The sequence below is a fragment of the Oncorhynchus clarkii genome, chromosome 1 (genome assembly GCF_045791955.1).
Source record: "Oncorhynchus clarkii lewisi isolate Uvic-CL-2024 chromosome 1, UVic_Ocla_1.0, whole genome shotgun sequence".
NCBI lineage: Eukaryota > Metazoa > Chordata > Actinopteri > Salmoniformes > Salmonidae > Oncorhynchus > Oncorhynchus clarkii.
In genome coordinates, this window is record NC_092147.1 from 27,574,086 (window position 1) to 27,592,798 (window position 18,713).

The 18,713-nt window shown below is 39.3% G+C and overlaps 1 protein-coding gene across 1 annotated transcript; it reads left to right on the forward strand.

Moving 5' to 3' along the window:
• Nucleotides 1–5,619: 5,619 nt before the first annotated feature.
• Nucleotides 5,620–14,305, forward strand: LOC139400381 (aspartate aminotransferase, mitochondrial-like). Its single transcript, XM_071145323.1, has 10 exons — nucleotides 5,620–5,803; nucleotides 6,714–6,870; nucleotides 7,050–7,178; nucleotides 7,284–7,343; nucleotides 7,478–7,639; nucleotides 7,770–7,874; nucleotides 12,454–12,604; nucleotides 12,724–12,889; nucleotides 12,981–13,131; nucleotides 13,328–14,305. Exons 1-10 carry the CDS (start codon nucleotides 5,724–5,726, stop codon nucleotides 13,448–13,450), a joined length of 1,284 nt encoding a protein of 427 aa, XP_071001424.1. The 5' UTR covers nucleotides 5,620–5,723; the 3' UTR covers nucleotides 13,451–14,305.
• Nucleotides 14,306–18,713: the final 4,408 nt, after the last annotated feature.

Sequence of the window (18,713 nt, forward strand, 5' to 3'; positions counted from 1 at the left end):
TACATTAGGTCCACTTACACACTATGTAGACAACTGTACAACATTTATATCAGTACGATAGCTTGCAAATTAAACATCAGCTAACACTGACCATGAAAAGGATGCAGTTACTTGCTGTATAACTCTGATGATAGAGCTAAAATGTGCGTAATTGTTTTGCATGGAATCATCGGAAATGTGTAGTTCTGACTATGCTCTTCAAGAGGTGATGACATTACAGCCAAATAGTTAACATTTATTTAACAATTCCGGAGCCGGGGGTCTCCTTGCCCCCCAGCAGGAAAATTGAACGCTCTGCACCTTATTGTGACGTTTTATTGATAAAGACGTATTCTATTCGGCGTAAACAATGTCGCTTTTGACACAATTAGCTACTCAGGCCACTTTCCCAACAAATTTGAAAAAAACATAGCACATGAAATATCTAAGTCTGCTTTTCTGATATTCAAAACTGAAATTAGGACATAATTATATTCTACCAATCAAACGTACATGTGTTTCGGTAACCGAGGTTCCAACAAATTAGACAAAAAAGCAGAGCATATGAAAACTTCCTCTAATTCTCTGTTTTTCAAATCTGAAATCAGAAAAGGAATAGCTTCTACCAATCATGAGGTAAAGCTGTTTAAGTAATTGTATCAACTGCTTTCATTAAGGAAAATTCCACTCAAAAACGACTGTATATTTTTGTATCTGTTTCTCTAGTCCACTGTTGATACAGTCCCAAAGTGTTTTGCATATCAGCAATCAAGTTTTCAAGACATAGAACTTTCAAAATGCATAAAGTGTCATGTGTTTTATATCATACTGTGACACTTTCTGTATTTTGAAAGTTTTATATCTTGAAAACTTGATTGCTGACATGCAAAACAAATTAGACTATCAACAGTGGACTAATGAAACAAATACCAAAATATATTTTTGAGTTGTATTTTCCTTTCATCTAACTTCCCACTGTCATGTAACTTTGTTATTGAAAGCTCCCTGGTTACCACAGCAACATATGATCTCACTGAGCATTAATACCCCTGCTTACTTAGTCTGTTTGAAGTGCCAAAATTAGAATTTTCTACAGGTAAGAAGTAATAAACACATTAAAGGCACTGAACCGATCATCGTCTGTGGCAACTTCAACAAGGATCTGCTATCCAGGTCAAGCAAGCCCATCTTGACATTGTTTCATGATAGAGGGTACGCACGGTTGATACAAGCTGCTACCACAGAAAAGAATACCAGGCTGAAAATCCAGTGTTAATTTCTCATCCACAACATTGCCTCCATTCAGGTGTGCTGCAGACGTACTACAGCTAGTGTAACGGATGTGAAACGGCTAGCTTAGTTAGCGTGGGCGCTAAATAGCGTTTCAATCAGTGACGTCACTTGCTCTGAGACCTTGAAGTAGTAGTTCCCCTTGCTCTGCAAGGGCCGCGGCTTTCGTGGAGCGATGGGTAACGACGCTTCGTAGGTGTCAGTTGTTGATGTGTGCAGAAGGTCCCTGGTTCGCGCCCGGGTATGGGCGAGGGGACGGTTTAAAATTATACTGTAACATTGATGCTGTTGACCCGGATTACTGGTTGCTGCGGAAAAAGGAGGAAGGTCAAAAAGGTGTAACGGATGTGAAACGGCTAGCTTAGTTAGCGTGGGCGCTAAATAGCGTGACGTCACTTGCTCTGAGACCTTGAAGTAGTAGTTGCCCTTGCTCTGCAAGGGCCGTGGCTTTTGTGGAGCGATGGTTCGAGGGTGATGATGTGTGCAGAAGGTCCCTGGTTCGCGCCCGGGTATGGGCGAGGGGACGGTTTACTGCATTTTCACTTCAGACATCTCTCAGGTATGAATCTTGACCAAAACATTGGTATCACATTTCACTGCTTGCATTAGTTCTTCCTTCATGTTAGTGTAAAAAAGCAAAAGTCAAAATACGTTGTGAAAGCAAAATACATTTTTAACTGTCTACATGCTCATGGTAAAAAAACAAAACTACAATTGCATTTCAAATAATGATTATCAGATGTATGCTATGCTCAGTTAACTTGTGTCCCCCCCTGGGAGCAGAGGGGCTCTGAAGGAAGGGGTTCCCCCTTTCTGGCCTGTGGGTCCCTCTTCCCATTTATCCTCCTCCAGCCCAGAGAGGATTTAATGAACATCCTGCTGTCGTCCAAATATGTTGTGAAAAAATACAGTTATGTTTTATTTAAAACTTCATCAATGCCTCATTATCTTCTGTAATCTGTTATTACAGTTGTCATATACTGTGATATTCAAGTAGGAGAGTGTATAAAAGTTTAGTCTGGATGTAGTTATTTCTGATGAAATGTGTGCTCTAACTGCCCCACAATCCAAGGTAATAAGGTTGATAAAGTAGTATATCAAAGTAAGCAGACCAATTATTTTACTACATTTAGCTTTGACTATATTTAACTGATTAGCTTAATTAAAATGTTTTAAACTTCTTCCACTACCACAAAAATACTTTTAAAGAGTTAAAGCAAGTCCCACAAGTTTTCTTCATGGAAAATTACCATCTAGTTTGTCTATATCTGGTGTTTCATCCTTATATTATTACCCTGTTACATTTAGATTTTTTATGTTGCGTTCTCTGGCTGATACTGTTATAATGAGGATGTGATAGAAAGCATTAAAAAATATATATTACGATTAAGATTCTCATTTTTTTTTGGTCTACACCTTACTCTCTACACCTCCTTGTGCTTGGAATTTACACAAAGAATATTTGGCATAGTACTCCGGTTGTTAAAAATGTTGTTGATAATCCATTAAATTGAATATTGATTTTGAAAAAAAGTACATCAATTAGTATTAATAAAGATTAAGTTGGTGTATGAGTAGCAAATAAAGAGAGCCCTGTCATTACCAGATATCAGGGAGGTACTGCAACCACACACAGAAACACTCACATTTTTTATAATTACAAGAGAATACCTAGCCTGGTTGCAGTCTCTGTTCAGGTATTACGTTCCACCCCTTGCCACTCCGGTTTTTGGCAAATGACAGGAGTGGCATGGAGTGGAATGTTAGCTAAAAAGACTGGTAACCAGACAAGAGAATACTTGTATAAATTCCTAAATTTCCTCTATCAGTATTTCTGAAGCACGACTTCATATTTCTAGTAAAAATCCCCTCTAATTGTGTGCAGATGCTTTTAAAACAAGTTCAATAATTCAGCAGTAAAACTTCCCTCTCTCACAACAGAGCTTGTAGAAATTCCTATCAATTAATAATCACTATTTAAATATTTAATTGAAAGCCATGTTTTGCAGGAAAAGACTGGCTTTTTTTATCCAATGTGCAATGCACAGAGATGAGCATTTGCGTTATGTTGTAGTAATTTCTATGAGATGCTTATTAACAGACCATATTAGTGTACTGTATATTTTTTAGCAGAGTGCTACCTCAATTTACTATCTGCATGGGCACCTCCCATCAAGGTCTCCTTTGGAAAGAGGTATTCCAAATTCATGATGACCATGTTTATCTCCATATAGGTTTCACATGTAAGGATGTCAATGAAAAGAGTGAACAAAAGTAACTACCTATCATTAAGATTCACATAGACGTGTTTTAGCTTTGTTGAATGTGCAATCACCATCCTGATCTTAACTAATAACTGATATTATGACTAGATATCAGACACATGGAGAGGAGAACAAGGGAGAACAGTTTCATACATGAATATTACCTTTCATTATTTAAACATATATTGTATGAAAGGAAACTTGGTGTTTTATTGATGCTCTCTTTAAATATAGCTCCTGTGAATTAAATAACTAATCGAATGGATGTCTCTGCCTAGATTCCCTACAGTATATCCACTGAGTACCACACACACAAACACCAATACACACTCTGGTGACTAAGACATAAATACTGAACCTATTTACAAATTAGCCTTTTTACTGTGCAATATACTACAAAATAATGAATATCTGCACAGGAGGCTGCTGAGTGGAGAACAGCTCATAGTAATGGCTGGAATGGAGTTAATAGAATGGTATAAACTTGATATGTTCGATACCATTCCATTTATGCCATTCCAGCCATTAATATGGGACCGTCCTCACCTTATTAAGGTGCCACCGGCCGGCTGCCTGTGATCTACACTTGGATGGTCCTGTGAGTAAAACAAACAAGTTTGAAAAGCTTAATCTCAAGATGGTTTAAATAATGAAATACGTACATATGTACAGGGAAGGGGCAAGCTGATAGACAGATGTAGGCAATGCCCAATTAAAACAAAACCATATTGGGAACATTTTGAGGCCTGGCCCAATTCCAGTGATAATCACTGAACCGGCACTGGACAACTAACAAACTGTAAATTAAGTCAATAATGTTATCTAACACTGACAACATGCCATCAGCACATGACAGAGGCATTTCTAAGCATCCCACTGCAGCGTTGATAATTGCACACAGACAAACCAGTCTTTATCCTAAGGGACTATCCTCCCACAAACCCATAATGCAATGTAATACATTTGCTATTGACTTAGGCCATCCCAACACATAGCTTCCTGTGTGGTGAGATACAAGATCCAAAATAATATTGGTGCCGTACAAAGGCAACAAGGAAATCCAATAATATAACAGGAGTAGTCTATATTCTCTCAACTTCAATTATGTTTACACATTCATTGATTGTGGTATCAGAGCATTTCACTGCTATACTTACTAAAATCCATTCCATTTTCCACACAGATTGTAGATGACAATATTAAAATGGCCTTTTCATCAGACTTGCTGTTTCAATCAGAGAGGAAAGGCAGACTAATATAGAAGCAGACAGGAGAGGAAGTCGTTTGGGTGATGGTAAGCTAGAAATACAAGATGGGGGAAGAAAGGGAGAGGCTTCTCGGAGATAGAAGTACACTTACTCTTGCTTCACTAACCCTAAATCACACCTCACTTTTGCTATACACAGCGGAATGCACTTAGTCCTTCCTGCATGAAAATGTTATCTGCAATTTCATCACTCAGTCATAGAAAAAGCCCACCGAACATCTCTCCCCTGACTTGAGAGAATCTCTACATTTATTGCATTTACAAACATTCCCACACATCTATTTCACAGTTATAAACGATGGACTAATATTGCATCTAATATTCTAGATCATAAGGATACATTTTTTTGTTGTAAAATGGAGTGATAAAGCACTGAAAGACACTGCAATGACTGGACATGGTAAGCTACAGTAACCATTTGCATGCATTGGTAGAAACCTTATTTTTCAATGGTAACACTTTTAAGTGAATGCAACCAACAAATAAAGCATTCCAGGTAAGGCTGTGCATGCTTGATTGCCGTTGGGACTGTGGTCTGTATAACCTAATCAATCTTTGAATGTGACATATTTAATGACAATAAAGAGCTGATTATCAACTTATTTAAGATGTCAACATTTACAGTAAGTACACTGGGTGGGCTAATAAATACAATAGCATTTACAAACCCGTATGGGCTGTGGAATCTTCTGCATGGAGACCATGTATTTGATAAACTACTATGGGGCTGTATTGCTACCAAGTGGCCAATAATATGTATCACATGCCACTCCCAAACCTACAGTGCACTCAAAAAGACTGAACTCTCTTCGTGGCGCTGTTGAGCACGTGGGGGTGTGCTGCAATTGACAGCAGAGCTACATAGTACAGTGTGTGGGAACTCAGGAGACGGTTTTCCGTGCGTGTTGTGTTGAGTACCAGCAATGGCCCTGTTGAAATCTAGCAAGATCGTTTCTACCGTCGGTGTACACCCTCCATTGGGTGTGCTCTCCATTCGTGCCAGGTAAAATGTGCTCCGAGAGTACTACTTTATTGACTAGCTACCACGTTAGCTGACAGCCATAGACAACTAGTCAGTGCAGAGCTAGCTAGCAGACGAACGACCCCTTGTCTTTTCCCTCAAAGGGAGCAGGTTGGTTGCTAGCTATCTCAAGACAAATGGACAACTAGCATGTTAGCTAGTTGGTTTTTGCAGCCATTTTCGGGTAATTAGCAAAGTAGCCAATGATATAACGTTAGGTGACTGATTTCATAGGCTTTGTGTGGCTGGTTGGCTATTTGCAACCTCGCCACCAACCAAGGTTGTTCAGTAGCTAGCTGCCAAGCTAACCTAACGTTACTTAACTAGGATCCAACGATGTGTTTTGGCAGCTAACTGGTAACCAGATAGCCACAGCTATAGTAGCTACATGCAGTTGGAGGAGTTGAAACAGCTTTAGCACTGTTAGAAATATTTGACTTTAATGTGTAGCAAACTAACAAGGTCACAAAACACTAACGAGTTTAGCTGGGCATGTAGTGCTTTTCCCCCTCCACATGACTGGTCAAGCATGTTTCATTACTGTACTGCTGGTGAATGGCTGACCACTGAAAGAAAGGTAGGCCCATCAACTGAAGCCATTGATGCAATAATTGATGATGTAAGTGTATGACAGAATGTCATCCTTGCAACATTAGTGGTTGGTTGTTGCTGCCACATGCATGCTGCCACATCCAACATTCCTGTGTGTGAAAGCAGACTAGCTTAATCAACTTCAGACTGTTAGGGGATTATCACCTAATTTGGATCAAATCCTACTTAGTGCAAAGGCATCAGACTACTTAATCGGGTGTAAATTGAGTTGATGCAAGTCTGTAATTTACCCTTTCTATCTTCTACGGGATGGTTCAATCTCCTTCCCCAACTGTCTCAGCTCATGGTGGTCCGAGGTGCAGATGGGTCCCCCTGACCCCATCCTGGGGGTGTCAGAGGCCTACAAGCGTGACACCAACCCTAAGAAGATGAATCTGGGTGTAGGAGCATACCGTGATGACCAGGGCAAACCATATGTCCTCAGCTGTGTTCGCAAGGTGTGTAATCACTGCTTGATGATGATGATGATGACTCTCATTATAAACCTCATAACATGAGAAACAACCACATTTTATGAGAGACTATAATTTAAAAAGACATCAGCCTAGCTGCTTACAATCACTTGGACACAGAGAACAACAGACTTTGGCTGGACATTTACCCTCTGTATTCTTAGGCTGAAGCTCAGATTGCTGCAAAGAAGCTGGACAAAGAATACCTGGCTATTGGTGGTCTGGGGGACTTTACCAAGGCATGCGCCAAGCTGGCTTTGGGAGACAACAATGAGGTTACCAAGAGTGGCAGGGTAAGTCGAGCCTTTCCTAGAACCTCAGACATCCTGATTCCACATTCTACAGCACAGCTTTAGAAGCCTTATTTTGACCGTTTGTTGTTTATTCCTTGTTCCCAGAACATCACTATCCAAACAATTTCTGGAACTGGGTCCTTGAGAATCGGAGCCAACTTCCTGGTAAGAGCCCTGATCCTTTTGCTTTTTTTTTTTTTTTAAGTAATTTTTTTACAAATCCATCCTTCATCATGAATGCTAATGAATGAAAGTCTCTTCTTTTCCCCACTGTCTTTGTTCCTGCTCCCCTCCCTCAGTCCCGTTTCCATACAGAGGCCCGGGATGTGTACCTGCCCAAGCCCTCCTGGGGGAACCATACACCCATCTTCAGAGACGCTGGGATGCAACTGAAGGCCTACACCTACTATGACCCAAAGACCTGTGGCTTTGACTTCCAGGGAGCCCTGAATGACATCTCTGTAAGACATGGCACAGAAGCCTAATCTTCCCCTACCAATGTGTACACAGTGTACTCTCCCTATCAATGTGTACTTAAAGTAACTGCTGGGTTATAGATTAACAAATGTGTTATTGTTTCCTCTTATTCAGAAAATACCTGAGAAAAGTATCATCATGCTTCATGCCTGTGCCCACAACCCCACAGGAGTGGACCCTCGGCCAGAGCAGTGGAAGGAGATTGCTAACCTGGTGAAGGTAAACGCAACTGAATATAAAGTGATGTAGTAGGGTCGTTCCATGAAATGAGTGCCTTTTGCGTCCCTTTGTATTTTAGGTAGAAATTGTGCACAAATATTGAATTTGAGAAGCCTGTTATATTAAATGAAGTGCCCTTTTTAATATAGACAACATGAAAACAAACAAACCTGTCCCTAATTTTAAGGTCAACCCTGTTAAATGAACTGAACTCTCCTTTTAATATGGTAAAACTATTCCTTTAAAAAATTGTTTTAAAATAAACTTGAACATCTGTTAGTCAAATCATAGTGTAAAAGCAGGTGAGCTGATTCTACTCTTATTGGCCATTTTCAGTTTTTTTTGTGGAGGGAAACTGAACGGGTCGAGAATAACACATCAACCCTGTTACCCATAGATTAACAGGCTAGAAATGTTTTTTTAACAATCATTTTTGGGTGATGAAGCTTGCATTCAATTGCCCCTCTCTGTTTCACACAACAAGCTTCTATTCCCCTTGTCACAAGGGGATTTATGGCTGATATTTAAGATTAAACGTCAACCCTGTTACAGTTTTAGGGGGTGGGCATGGCAATGGGTGCGGCTGGCCCATTGACGCTGCTGAATTTTAGAACACATTTTAGAGGCCCCTATCTTGGCTGTGTATAATATTTAGCATTTTAAAATCCATTTCCTGCAATTCAACACATTTCTCCATAGAGCGGCAATTCTTCATTTTGCAGTTTTAAAGCTAATTTCCTGCAATTTTATTAATTTTTCCATGGCTATTGCTGTTCTTTTGCTTAAACATAAAACTAAATCAATATGTCTACGGAGAATTTTCCATTCTCCCTGACTGTCTAGATTTTAATTTGGTGATTGTTAGTTCTCAAAGATTATATTATTAAAAATATTATAGGTCATAATCTTTTCTGCATACTTTATATCTGGTTTTAGTCGTTTTAAGTTTACACTGAAATTTGTTTTTTTATTATGTTGAACATGTGCTGTTTATGACAATGTTAAAATTAGGTGAAACAAATGTTTTCTACTACAAAAAAATGTATTAAATTGGTGGAACGACCCAGTAGCCAGATGAAACCTAATTATCCACCAACCAGGCCAAAATACAGTGCCTTCAGATAGTATTCATACCCCTTGACTGAATCCAAATTTTGTTGTTAAACTGAATTTAAAATGGATTCAATATTTTACAAAATTCTCACCCATCTACATTCAATACCCCTTAACGACAAAGTTAAAATATGTTTTTAGACATTTTTACAATGTATTGAAAATGAAATACAAATATCTAATTTACATAATTATTCACACCTTGAGTCAATACATGTTAGTCACCTTTGGCAGCGATCAGTGCTTTTTGAGGTCAGTTCGATTATTTAAAAAAATGATCACGGATTTAGATTATTTAGGTTGAATGCTGTAACAACACAATTAATAAAACTCCCATGATGATAGTGACTGCTCTTTAGTGCTTAACATATTTCAGTTGTGTGTATTACATTTGGTTATTTATTTCATTCCAAGTCATCATCTCATCTCTAGAGCTGCTGCATATGCTGTCTGACAAAGTCACTATTTTGTAGTTCTTCAAACTAAATAAAGCATACTTTTATGACTGCTGAATAACAGATATCAATCACTTAGATCATGTATTTTCAGGTAGAGCAGGGTTCGCGCAAGTTGCTTGAGGTGCTTAAATGTTGGGCAAATGTAGATTCAACCCTGCCTGCAGGATATAGATTTTTATGAATGGTTTTGCCAGACCCATCCAGGGATGTAGTAGAGGATAAATTCCGCTTACGCACCTTTTTATTTGTGAAATAGCATTTACTCGCATTTCTTTATTTAATTTTCATTTACTCACTTCTTATTGCGTTCCCAGCGTTGAGCAACGCTCAGAAGGATTCTTGATCTGAGTTCTAATCGTGCTTACCTTTGTGAACGAGTGGAATCATAAATGATTCATGTATGCTCGTTATGTTTCCTGCTCCCCCGGACAGTGGTTTTTGTAGTTAAAAAAAAAACTTCCCTCGCCTCCTGCCATGTCAACAGACATCCCACAAAAACAAAAAAAACTCACTCTCTGAGAATGAGTGTACAACTGGTAAGTAGTCGATGATATTTCATTCCGATGTCTAGCTGGCTAGGTAGGTAAGGGCTCTGGCTGTTAGCAAGTTAGCTAGCTATACCTAGCTGGCTAGAAGGATGAAGTTAGAAGCTAACGTTGAACGGAGCCTGACCTCAGCAGGAGCAGTTGACTGAAATTAAGCTAGCTATAATCAAAAGATTGGCTAGTAAACATTCTCATAACAAAATACCTTTTCTTTACAATGAGTAGTGAGACAGGCTGAAGGAGGCAAAGGAGATTTATTTATTTATTTTACCTTTATTTAACTAGGCAAGTCAGTTAAGAACAAATTCTTATTTTCAATGACGGCCTAGGAACAGTGGGTTAACTGTGTCGTGTTCAGGGGCAGAACGACATATTTGTACCTTGTCAGCTCGGGGGTTTGAACTTGCAACCTTCCGGTTACTAGTCCAACGCTCTAACCACTAGGCTACCCATACACAGAGAGAGGAAACATTGAAGCAAGCAGGCAGAGAGTTTAGTAGTACGATGGTTCCCCAACTCGGGGTCTGGGCCCCATGTGTTGTCCCCATTTGAAATAGTGTCCCCTGAGAGAATCTTTAATTTTATCAAACACAATAACATTTTTCTCTTCAAATGGGCATTGAATACATTCTATATTTAACTAAGGTCCTTTTACACTGTCAGAATTCACTTTCATGTCATGTTGGGACAGCCTGGGGGACCTAAAATGTAGTGAAATATTAAGAGGATTTAAATATAAAGAAATGTAATATCTACACTGAACAAAAATATAAACACAACAATTTCAAAGATTTTACTGAGTTACAGTTCATATAAGGAAATCAGTCAACATCTTCAGTACTGACTTACCACTCAGGTATGTAGTGAAACATATTGAGTAGAACTTGTAAGGTAGTGATGAATAATATAGTAAGTTAGTGTTTTTTTTCATGGGGTTGTGGCGATATACTGCCATCTTGTGGCGACTAGAAACAATTGCGTATAGAAACTATTGCAAATTGATGGTCCTTGAAAATAAATATTAGTGCTTGAAAAAGTACTTAAGACCTTGACTTGCCACTGTCTGTACAAACCCTGGTTAGCGATAGATTAGGAAGCAACAGCTGATCTCTCTATCCCCTCACGATCGTGCATTCTTCTGCCTCTTCCGTAGCAGGCATAAAAGAAACACAGACCGGACAAGTAGATATGCAGTGGATTATGGTCATTGTAGTTAATTACCACGTTTTATACACTAAACCATAGAATATTGCCCTGTTGGAAACAACTCCCTACTACATCGCACAGTTCAGGCTGCATCTGATTTATCTCCAGAGGAACTGCAATGTGCGCATTGAGCTCACAGGGAAAAAAAACAGAACGAAATGGAATTCAAATCATTTAACCGACATTTAATCAATTAGTTGTTTAAAAACTGAAAAAATTACAGAAATTTAAGTTAATTGCTCAGCACTAGCAGATTACAGCTGTGAGTCTCTAAGAGCTTTACACACCTGGATTGTACAATATTTGCACATTATTCTTTTAAAATTTCTGTCAAGTTGGTGATCATTGTTAGACGGCCATTTTCAAGTCTTGCCATAGATTTTCAAGTAGATTTAAGTCAAAACTGTAACTATGGCACTCAGGAACGTTCAATGTCATCTTGATGAGCAACTCTATTGTATATTTTGGCATTTATGTTTTGGGTTATTGTCCTGCTGAAAAGTGAATTTGTCTCCCAGTGTCTGTTGGAAAGCAGACTGAGACAGGTTTCCCTCTAGGATTTTGGCTGTACTTAGCCCTATTCTGTTTCTTTTTATTTAAAAAATCCCTAGTTCTTGACAAGCATATCCATAACATGATGCAGCCACCACCATGCTTGAATATATGAGGAGTGGTAATCAGTGATGTGCTGTGTTTGGATTTGCCCCAAACATAACTCTTTGTATTCAGGACATAAAGTTCATTTGTTTGCCACATTTTTGCAGTTTTATTTTTGTCCCTTATTGCAAACAGGATGCATGTTTTGGAATGTTTTTATTTTGTATAGGCATCCTTCTTTTCACTGTCATTTAGATTAGTATTAGGATTAGTATAGGCAGTTAACCCACTGTTCCTAGGCTGTCATTGAAAATAAGAATTTGTTCTTAACGGACCTGCCTAGTTAAATAAAGGTAAAATAAAAAAATGTGGAGTAACTACAATGTTGTTGATCCATCCTTAGTTTTCTCCTGTCACAGCCATTAAACTCTAACTGTTCTAATGGCCTCTTGGTGAAATCCCTGAGTGGTGTCCTTCCTCTCCTTAGGAAGGACGCCTCTATCTTTGTAGTGACTGAGTGTATTGATACACCATCCAAAGTGTAATTAATAACTGCTCAAAGGGATATTCAAAGTTGTTTGTTTTATTTTTAAAGTCCAGGGCTGTGAATACTTTCTGAAGGTACTGTACATAACAAGTTCTCATGTTTTTCTCTTCCAGAAAAGGAACCTCCTAGTGTTCTTTGACATGGCCTACCAGGGCTTTGCCAGTGGTGATATTGACCGTGATGCCTGGGCTGTCCGTTATTTCATTGAGCAAGGCCACAACATTGTGCTCTCTCAGTCCTTTGCTAAGAACATGGGTCTCTATGGTGAGTTATGATAATTGCATTGGTCAAATTTGAGGATAATGTTTTGGGGGAAACAAAATACCATATTTATTATTTAAGCTAAGCAACATGCCTTGTGTGGTGGTGTGTGATGTCTTCAGGTGAGCGTGTTGGGGGATTCACTGTCGTGTGTAAGGATGCTGAGGAGGCCAAGCGTGTGGAGTCCCAGCTGAAGATCCTCATTCGGCCCATCTACTCCAACCCTCCCATGAACGGGGCGCGCATCGCTGCCACCATCCTCAATACACCAGACCTGTACAAAGAGTGGTGAGTAAGTCATCCACAAAGTGTCGTATTTCAATTGCCGCATAGCCAACATGATACGGGCCCAGTTGAGTGACGGCTCTTCTCTCCCTAGGCTGGGGGAGGTGCATGGCATGGCTAACCGCATCATCACAATGAGGGAGCTGTTAGTGGCCAACCTGAAGAAGGAGGGCTCCACTCAGAACTGGCAGCACGTCATTGACCAGATTGGCATGTTCTGCTTCACAGGGCTGAAGCCTGAACAGGTAGAGTAACTGTTGCTGAGACTCTACACTGTCTCATAATATAATATAGTATGTGGTTTCCATTGGGTTACTTACTGGTAAGGAATCATTGGATGAAACATTGAACGTGGCTATACTTATAAGTATCTGTCTAGATATTAAATAGCTTAATATGCAGTTGATGAGTCGTAATGAGTAACTATTCCAACTTGTGCAGGTGGCGCGCCTCACAAAGGAGTTCTCCGTCTACATGACAAAGGATGGGCGTATCTCCATGGCTGGCGTCACCTCTGGCAATGTGGGTTACCTTGCACAAGGTATCCATGCAGTGACCAAGTGAGATGGCTAACCAGAAGTCACACCGTAGTCACCACCAGAGGAAGGAGGGGCGGTAGCTTCAGACAGGAAAATCAAAACAACTTATGTAAATTAACCCTCTCCTCTGCTTTCCTTTAGGGAAAGAATCAAATGTAATAAGATACCATAGGGTTATTTTATTTTGAATTTTCTGTTGGCATTGTCTAGATATTGTATGTTGGACTATCTGTGACTAGGTTTTTAATGTGCGGTTCCCTGAAAAAATATTCATGGAATTCTTGAATCTTTTTTTTTTACCCTCACTCAGACATGCATGCTGTGGTCATGAGCTCAAAATATCTTGTGTAAGTCATACTTGACAATGAAAACTAACAAGCACAATATCACTGTTTGGAATCATGTCTTATATTGCAGCATGTCCTCTCACTTGGCCTGAGCACACCCTGTCTCTAAGAACTGTGCTCAACTATTGGCTGTGATATGGAACACCAAAGTAATAATGGTTAAGACAGTTTTCTAGAAAATTCTTTACTAAAAATACTGTCTCTTTAAGGTAATTGTATTGAAATGTGCGTCTAATTTATTAAGGATTAATTTACAAAACCTTTTTCAAAAAAGATGTCAGGTGCTGCAAACCTTTGTTTCAACTTTAATGCCAGTGGAACCTTTCTAGGTGATGGTACTGGGGTCATGGCACTTGTTTTATGTGGGATGATATGTGCTGCATGGAGTCCCTGGTTGTGATGATCCGCCAGCCACAATGTGTGTTAAGGATGTTATTTTGCTGTTGTAACGGAAGCGCACTGTCTAACAATCAACATCTGCCACATCTCCCATTGATACTGTACCATTTAATTAAACAGATTATTTATATACACTACCGTTCAAAAGTTTTTTTTGTCCACTAAAATATCATCAAATTGATCAGACATACAATGTAGACATTGTTAGGGTTGTAAATAACTACTGTAGCTGGAAACGGCTGATTTTTAATGGGATATCTACATAGGTGTACAGAGGTCCATTATCAGCAACCATTACTCCTGTGCTCCAATGGCACGTTGTTAGCTAATCCAAGTTTATAATTTTAAAAGGCTAGTTGATCATTAGAAAACCCTTTTGCAATTATGTTAGCACAGCTGAAAACTGTTCTGATTTAAAGAAGTATTAAAACTGGCCTTTAGACTAGTTGAATATCTGGAGCATCAGCATTTGTGGGTTTGATTTCAGGCTCAAAATGGCCAGAAACAAAGACATTCTTCTGAAACTCATCAGCCTATTCTTGTTCTGAGAAGTGAAGGCTATTCCATGTGAGAAATTGCCAAGAAACTGAAGATCTGGAACAACGCTGTGTACTACTCCCTTCACAGAACAGCGCAAACTGGCTCAAACCAGAATAGAAACAGGAATGGGAGGCCCCGGTGCACAACTGAGCAAGATGACAAGTACATTAGTGTCTAGTTTGAGAAACAGATGCCTCACAAGTCCTCAACTGGCAGCTTCATTAAATAGTACCCGCAAAACACCAGTCTCAACGTGAAGAGGCGACTCCGGGATGCTGGCGGTCTGTCCAGTTCCTCTATCCAGTGTCTGTGTTCTTTTGCCCATCTTATACTTTTATTTTTATTGGCCAGTCTGAGACATGGCTTTTTCTTTGCAACTCTGCCTAGAAGACCAGCATCCTGGAGTCGTCTCAATGTCAACAATGAAGAGGCGTGTTTTGCGGGTACTATTTAATGAAGCTGCCAGTTGAGGACTTGTGAGGCATCTGTTTCTCAAACTAGACGCTAATGTACTTGTCCTCTTGCTCAGTTGTGCACCAGGGCCTCCCATTCCTGTTTCTATTCTGGTTAGAGACCGTTTTCACTGTTCTGTGACAGGAGTAGTACACAGCGTTTTACGAGATCTTCAGTTTCTTGGCAATTTCTCACATGGAATAGCCTTCATTTCTCAGAACAAGAATAGACTGACGAGTTTCAGAAGAAAGTCTTTGTTTCTGGACATTTTGAGCCTGTAATCAAACCCACAAATGCTGATGCTCCAGATACTCAACTAGTCTAACGAAGGCTCATTTTATTGCTTCTTTAATGAGAACAACAGTTTTCAGCTGTGCGCACATAATTGCAAAAGGTTTTTCTAATGATCAATTATCCTTTTAAAATGATAAACTTGGATTAGTTAACACAACGTGCCATTGGAATACAGGAGTGATGGTTGCTGATAATGGGCCTCTGTACGCATATGTAGATATTTCATAAAAAATATGCCGTTTCCAGCTACAAAAGTCAGTTACAACATTAACCATGTCTACACTGTATTTCTGATCATTTTGATGTTATCTTAATGGACAAAAAAACATGTTATTGAAAGAAAACACAAGGACATTTCTAAGTGAGCCCAAACTTTTGAACGGTAGTGTGTGTGTAATATATGCTGTATACTGTATGAACTCTTGACTCTCAATTTCAGGAGCATGAAAGGTGTTTTGTTGCTTGCACATTGCCGTTTACTCCCATGCCCCCTGATTTTCAGTGGTGCACTGTACATCACAGGCTGCTGGTGGCACCTTAATTGGTGAGGACGGGCTCATAGTCATCACTAGAACAGAATAAATGAAATGATATCGAATGCAACAAACACATGTTTTCTATGTTTGATTCCATTTCATTCACTCCATTCCAGCCATTATTATGAGCCGTCCTCCCCTCAGCAGCCTCCTGTGGTGTATGTTTCTGAGGGGCCATGGAAAGCACAGTTCAGGTGCCCTGTAACACACTTTCCCTCAAAGCCAAGCACTGGTTTTTACTTTGTGTTGTGAAAGAACAAGATTAATGGTGGACTCCACTTTGTACATTATGGAATGCAGGGTCACAAATGTTCTAAAGCATGTCAGTAGAAGCTTTGAATGGGTTTTCAATCACCTGCTCTGAGGTTCCAGGACTCTGACACCATGTGGTCTCAGGAATTAGAATTATTTTATTTTGCACATTAGGTGGAAGCATCTGTTTCTGTTCCGAATAGACACAGATTTTTAACTACTGTACCCCTGATCTTTTTCTGGCCAACATCACTATCCACATCTGTTTCATAGATTCATTAAACCGACGTTAATTTGAATGGTACAAATCTGATCATCGTGATTGTGCACTGTAATCTTCAGAGTTTCTCAGATTTCGGTAATGTCAGACCAGTGTAAGTTCTCTGTAAAATAAAAATGGTTGCACAGTTTGTGTAAATGTCAGATTCTTCCTTTTCAGCAATGATTCAAGCACAAAGTGAACTGTATTAGTGAGAAGGTAAACTTGTCTTACCATAGTCGGGTAGGCAAAAGGATAAGGTGCTTTAGGCCTAATACTTTTGAACTAAATACTACACACATTAGGCTACATTTACTTTCCATGATGTGCTATGTAGGCCTACTGTTGATGTGGTTATTGCGCCCTCTGCCTTTAATTAGGTGACTAGGCTAAACCACTGAAGTAAATCTTTGTGTACTGTAGAGTCAGTAGTCACTACAGTGCATATGAAGAAATAGGACAAAATATCTAATGGCTTTTCATAATAACCATGAGTTACGCTTAATTTTTGGGGACTAACGTTAAAGGTGACAGGACCCAGGCGAGGCCTCGGTCTGCAAATAGTGGAATTCTGGTGATGTGAGCTCTGCTCCGGGTAAGATTATTGCCAGAAACCTAGCACAAAGGCCGGAAGATGGCGAATGCATGCAGCTGATTATACACACTTCTACACTTCCCGTGGACCAGTTCATACATGACACATTCTCCATTCAGGCTGCAAAGGCGTTGATTTCCTCCTTAACTCGATTTAATGGCAAGAAGGTGGAGAAAAAAACAGAAATATGAGGACGACGAGCACGCAGATGTGTTTCCCTGAGGGGGTTTCTGACAGTTTGTGCAGAAATTCTTTGGTTGTGCAAACCCATCAGCTGTCAGGGTGGCTGATCGCAGATGATCCCACAAGTGAAGAAGCCGGATGTGGAGGTCCTGGACTGGCGTGGTTACACATGTACAGTTCTGTGGCTGGTTGAACGTACTGCCAAATTCTCTAAAACAACCTTGGAGGCGGCTTATGGTAGAGAAATCAACATTCAGCTCTGGTGGACATTCCTGCAGTCAGCATGCCAATTGCACGCTCCCTCAAAACTTGAGACATCTGTGGCATTGTGTTGTGTGACAAAACTTCACATTTTAGAGTGGCCTTTTATTGTCCCCCGCACAAGGTGCACCTGTGTAATAATCATGCTGTTTAATCAGCTTCTTGATATGCCACTGTCAGGTGGATGGATTATCTTGGCAAAGGAGAAATGCTCACTAACAGGAATGTAGACAAATTTGTGCACGAAATAAGCTTTTTTGCATATGGAACATTTCTGGGATCTTTTATTTCAGCTCATGAAACATGGGCCCAACACTTTACATGCTGTGTTTTTGTTCATTTAATATGACATAAGCTTAATTTGCTGTAACACTGATACTGTATGCCTAACCTATGTTATTAAAAATAGACAAGTAAATTGTACTGTAGGCCTATGTGCAACAGGTTGAAGTGGCAAGTAATAAAATAGTAGACATTCTGTTTTTCTTTGAGAAAGCTGTTCTTATTTGTATTTGTATTTATTAGGGATCCCTCTTCCTGGGGTCCAGACACATTAAGGCACTTACATTACATATAAAACAAAAGATAAAGCTTTGGATAAGTAACTTCCCATGTGACTTCTTTGTAAACCACACATTCTAAGAGGATATTCAATTATAATATTTTATTTCTGAGCAGTGAATCCAGTTCTTTATGTCATTATATAGAAATATCCCACTGTTATGTCTGAAAGGGTGATGCATTTTATGGCTCTCTTTTCCAATGAAAAGCATTTTGGTGTTATTACATAATATAGTAATGGAGAGTATTTATTTGTACTACGTGTCTTTAGAAAATTTTGTAAGAATCCTGCAAAATAACATTTATCCCATGTGTTATCCCCTATGACGCATAGTAGGAGTTTTTCTGATGTTAGATCAATCTGAAATACAAGTTGTGCACAAAAGTTTTTAGAAAATGAGGAACAAGAAAGTGGATATGATTAAAAAAACTTTTTCATCCGTATGTTAAGAATGCTTTAGTTTGCTCTTTAGTTATCCAAACACTGTTAGGTAAATGCTGAAATAATTTAAGCCTGTTTTATTTTATTTGCACTATCTTATCATTCTTCTGGCAGCTATTTGGGTACTGCATGTGACAAACCTTATCTAACAGTTGCTTTGCAAATA

Coding starts and splice junctions, on each gene's coding strand:
- LOC139400381 (XM_071145323.1), top strand. CDS start 5,724: ATGGCCCTGTTGAAATCTAGCAAGATCGTTTCTACCGTCGGTGTACAC. Junction 12,890..12,980: donor CCAGACCTGTACAAAGAGTG/GTGAGTAAGTCA, acceptor TTCTCTCCCTAG/GCTGGGGGAGGTGCATGGCA. Junction 13,132..13,327: donor CAGGGCTGAAGCCTGAACAG/GTAGAGTAACTG, acceptor CAACTTGTGCAG/GTGGCGCGCCTCACAAAGGA.